Source organism: Erithacus rubecula, assembly GCF_903797595.1.
Source record: "Erithacus rubecula genome assembly, chromosome: 11".
In the NCBI taxonomy this organism is placed as follows: domain Eukaryota; kingdom Metazoa; phylum Chordata; class Aves; order Passeriformes; family Muscicapidae; genus Erithacus; species Erithacus rubecula.
In genome coordinates this window covers 19786904-19790812 of record NC_136663.1, presented here as the reverse complement: position 1 = coordinate 19790812, position 3909 = coordinate 19786904, and the positions used below count along the sequence as shown (strand labels likewise).

General features: G+C 58.2%; 1 protein-coding gene across 2 annotated transcripts; it reads left to right on the top strand.

Annotated features, from left to right (window-relative positions):
* The first annotated feature begins 558 nt into the window (after positions 1-558).
* Positions 559-1607, top strand: SOX14 (SRY-box transcription factor 14). Of its 2 annotated transcripts, XM_079315393.1 has the most exons (2): positions 559-1038; positions 1192-1607. In XM_079315393.1, exons 1-2 carry the CDS (start codon positions 767-769, stop codon positions 1487-1489), a joined length of 570 nt encoding a protein of 189 aa, XP_079171519.1. In that variant the 5' UTR covers positions 559-766; the 3' UTR covers positions 1490-1607. The 2 variants fall into 2 exon arrangements, with proteins under 2 accessions (XP_079171519.1, XP_079171518.1); XM_079315392.1 differs by having other exon boundaries at positions 559-1607.
* Positions 1608-3909: the final 2302 nt, after the last annotated feature.

Below are 3909 nucleotides of genomic sequence, written 5' to 3'. Positions count from 1 at the left end.
GAGCGCGGGGAAGGCGGGGGCAGCGGGGGAAGTGGACAGCGCTGGGCGCACGGCGGAGCACAGCGCTCGCAGCCCCGACGGCGGCGGAGCCTCGAGGGCTCCGGGACCGGCCCCGCTCCGCGCACTCCAGGGATGGAGGAGGATGAGGAAGATGAGGACGACCCCCTTCTCCTTCCCCCACAGCTGCTATTAGCGCAGCAACTCACAAAAGCCATCCTTTTAATCCGCGCGTTGGAAGGTGGGGGGGATCCTCCTGTCCCCTCCTTCCTTCCTTTCTTCCTCCTCCTCCCTCCGCTGTCCCCTCCCCTCCTCTTCCTCTCGCCCTTCCTCTCTCCCTCTCTTTTTAAGCGGGCCCCCTCCGCGCTGATTGGGCGCCCGGCCGCGCTGTGACCGCCCTGCCGCTATGTCAGCCTGCCCGCCGCAGCCCCGCGCCTTTGAACTGCCCCGCAGCGCCCCGCGTCCCCACCGCCGGCCCGGTGCAGCGCCCGGCGGCTCCCCGCCCGCCTAGTGCCCGCCGGGCCCCGCGGGCTCCGCTCCGCGCCGCTCCGCGCTGCTGCGCGCCCCGCCCCGCCTCGGCTCCCGCCGGGGACGGCCTTGGCGGAGGACCTGTGATGATCAGCTGAGCCCGCTCCTGCCGCTCCTCCGGCTCCTCCGGCCTTCTGCCGCCCTTCCTCCTCCTCCTCCTCCTCCTCGTCCTGCCGCCGCCGTCCGGCGCCCCGAGCCGCCGCGCCCCGCAGAGCCGCCCGTGCGCTCGCCCGGCCGAAGCATGTCCAAGCCCAGCGACCACATCAAGCGCCCCATGAACGCCTTCATGGTGTGGTCCCGCGGCCAACGGCGCAAGATGGCCCAGGAGAACCCCAAAATGCACAACTCGGAGATTAGCAAGCGGCTGGGAGCGGAGTGGAAGTTGCTCTCCGAGGCGGAGAAGCGCCCGTATATCGACGAGGCCAAGCGGCTGCGGGCGCAGCACATGAAGGAGCATCCCGACTACAAGTACCGACCCCGGCGCAAGCCCAAGAACCTGCTGAAAAAGGACAGGTATGTCTTCCCTTTGCCTTACCTCGGGGAAACAGATCCCTTAAAGGCCGCCGGGCTTCCCGTGGGGGCCACTGACTCGCTGCTGAGCTCCCCGGAGAAGGCCAGGGCTTTCCTGCCTCCCACCTCAGCACCTTACTCCTTACTTGACCCCAGCCAGTTCAGCTCCAGCGCCATTCAGAAGATGACTGAGGTTCCTCACACCTTAGCCACCAGCACCCTGCCCTACGCCTCCACCTTGGGATACCAGAACGGGGCGTTCGGCAGCTTGAGCTGCCCCAGCCAACACACCCACACTCACCCCTCGCCAACTAACCCGGGCTATGTCGTGCCATGTAACTGTACCGCTTGGTCGGCTTCCAGTTTGCAACCTCCAGTTGCCTACATATTATTCCCAGGCATGACCAAGACTGGGATAGACCCCTATTCTTCAGCACACGCGACTGCCATGTAACACCCACCCACCCACACCCCCACAGGCGTGTGCGTGTGCGCGTGTGTCCCCCAAACCCGGCCGGCAGCTGGAACTGGGATTCCTCCGTGTGTGCATGTACATAAAAGCTGCAGGAGCAAAAGGCCACCCGAACCAGGACTCTGCCGCCCGCCGCCGGGCCGGGACAGACGCGGACGCTGCCTCGGAGATGCTCTCGCCTAAAGCTCGCCACGAGAGCTGGCCCCAGGCTCGGGGGGGATCTGCAATCGCGGGGGCAGATAGGAGCCCGGCACTTGTAAGAGTTGTAAATGTGTTTAAAAACAGAAAAGAAAAGCGAACCTTGAACTGCCCTTTCGGGACAAAGCGGGGAGAAAAAGACAAAAAAGAAAAAAAAAAAAAAAAAAGAGAGAGGCGGTTTTGATTTTTATTTATTCTCTTAATGTCTATGAGTTCTCCAGGGTCTCATGTCACTTGGACTTGACTTTGGGAAGTCCCGGTCTTACTCTGATTTTATTTTTTTTTTCCTCGTTGTTTTCCTTTTGCACATTGAAAAACGAGATCAGCTGTGTTATATATATATAAATATATATATATTTTGCCACCACGTACTACTAGGTAAAATTGCTTTTCATGTCAGAAAAAAAGGCTCTTCAAAGTTAAAAAAGAAAAAAAAAAGAAAAAAAAAAGACGGGGAGAAACATTTATATTTAAAACATATGATAGTGTTTGCTTAATTTAAAACAGATAGTCCTTAAATTTGTGTGATCCAGTGAGACTAGATCTAAGTTTACTTTAGACAGAGCGTCAGGTATGAAGTCAGGCAGTAGAATTGTAAAAAAAATTAATACTACTACTACTACTAACGAAAAACCGAATAAAAACCGATGGCAATTTAAATATGTTTTCACAATGTCTTGGGCAAGAAGAAACAGAAACTAAGATGTATCCGGCAGGATTTTACCTCGTTAAACCTTTTCATTTGTTGAACAAAGACGTTTTGAATAAAGACAATCTGTCATCAAACGAGGCAAGTGCGTGGCGTGAGAGCTGCGTCCCACACCGGGGGCCGGGAGCGACCCCCGCCCGCAGCCCCCGGCTCTCCCCGGGCTCTCTCCTCCCTCTGGAGCCGTGCCGGCTCGGGCTCCGCTCGGAGCCCGTCGGGGAAACGCGGCTGAGGGAGGAGAAAAACTTGCGAAAAGCCGGGCTGGAGCGGAGCGAAGCCGGGGGGATGCGGGGAGCTGCTCCCCCCCGCCCCGTCCCGTCCCGTCCCGTCGGGGAACCGGCTTTTCCCAAGTTGCCTCCGCGGCGTTGAAGTTTTGGCGGTGCGAGGAAATATCTGGAGCTGGAAGGGGGTGGTTTGGGTTGAGCATCTTGTGCGGATCAGTTAGCGGTGTTTGGGGCTTTTTAGGGAGTCGGGGGGCAGAGACAAGAGGAAGGTGGAAGAGGCAGAGGATCCGTCTGGAGGAGCTGAATAGCCGGAGCGCTGCGTGTTTGGATGTGCTTTGCTCATTAAGTGCTCTTTGGAGACCGATGTTGGAATTAAACGGCGTAACACAATTAACATACATGGGGCTTGAATGGGAGGGTAAGCGGGGGAAGAATAGATAGATAAATAAATGAGAGATCAGGCGAAGGTAAACAAAAGGGGAGAGGAGAAAAGGGCTGAAAGGAGAGGTTAGAATGGCTGCTCCAGCCTTGTTTAGCATGACAAAACGGCTCTTACAAATGAGGACAATTAAAGGAGCTGGCTTGGGGAGGGCCTGGGAGCCGCGGGACGATCCGCTGGGACGCGCGGGGCTGGATGCGGCCGGCGTGGGGCGGCGCGGCGGCGGCGGGCGCTGATGTAACCCCAGCTGACAGGCGCTGTCAGCCCGGCTGATAACACCGATAGCTCAGTGTCCTCCGACATGCACCCGCATTAGCTGACAATGGCCGGGCGGGGGGAGCGCCGGCCCCGGCCCGCGCCGGCCGTGGGGCAGAGCGGGGGCCCCGCGCCCGGGCCCCGCTCCCACCGCGGCTGAGCTTTGGGGGACACCCGCACCCCCGAGCCCGGACACCCCCCGGGCCGCTGCGGCTGCTGAGGGGCAGAACGGGCTCGGTGGGGGCCGGGGGCTCGGGAAACAGCGGGGCGAGGTGGTGAGCGCGGAGTGACAGGCTGGAAACTTTGGCGGGGATCTTTCCTCTCCACTTTCCTTCTTTCTTTCGCTCTCTTCTTTCTTCTTTCCCCTTTTCTTTTCCTTTTCACACGTTTCCCCCCTTTCCTTCCTTCCTTCTTTCCTTTTAACCTTATTTTCTTATCTTTATTTATTAATTCTATCTCCTTCTCTCTCCCTCTCACATTTTCCCCTTCTTTCCTTCCGTTCTCCTTCTCCCTCTCTCTTTCTCTTTTCCTACTTCCCTCTCTCTTTACTCTCCCTCTCTTCCTGCTTCTCATTCTCTTT

What these genes read in the sequence shown, in the direction of transcription:
- SOX14 (XM_079315392.1), top strand. Translation starts at nt 767, where the DNA reads ATGTCCAAGCCCAGCGACCACATCAAGCGCCCCATGAACGCCTTCATG.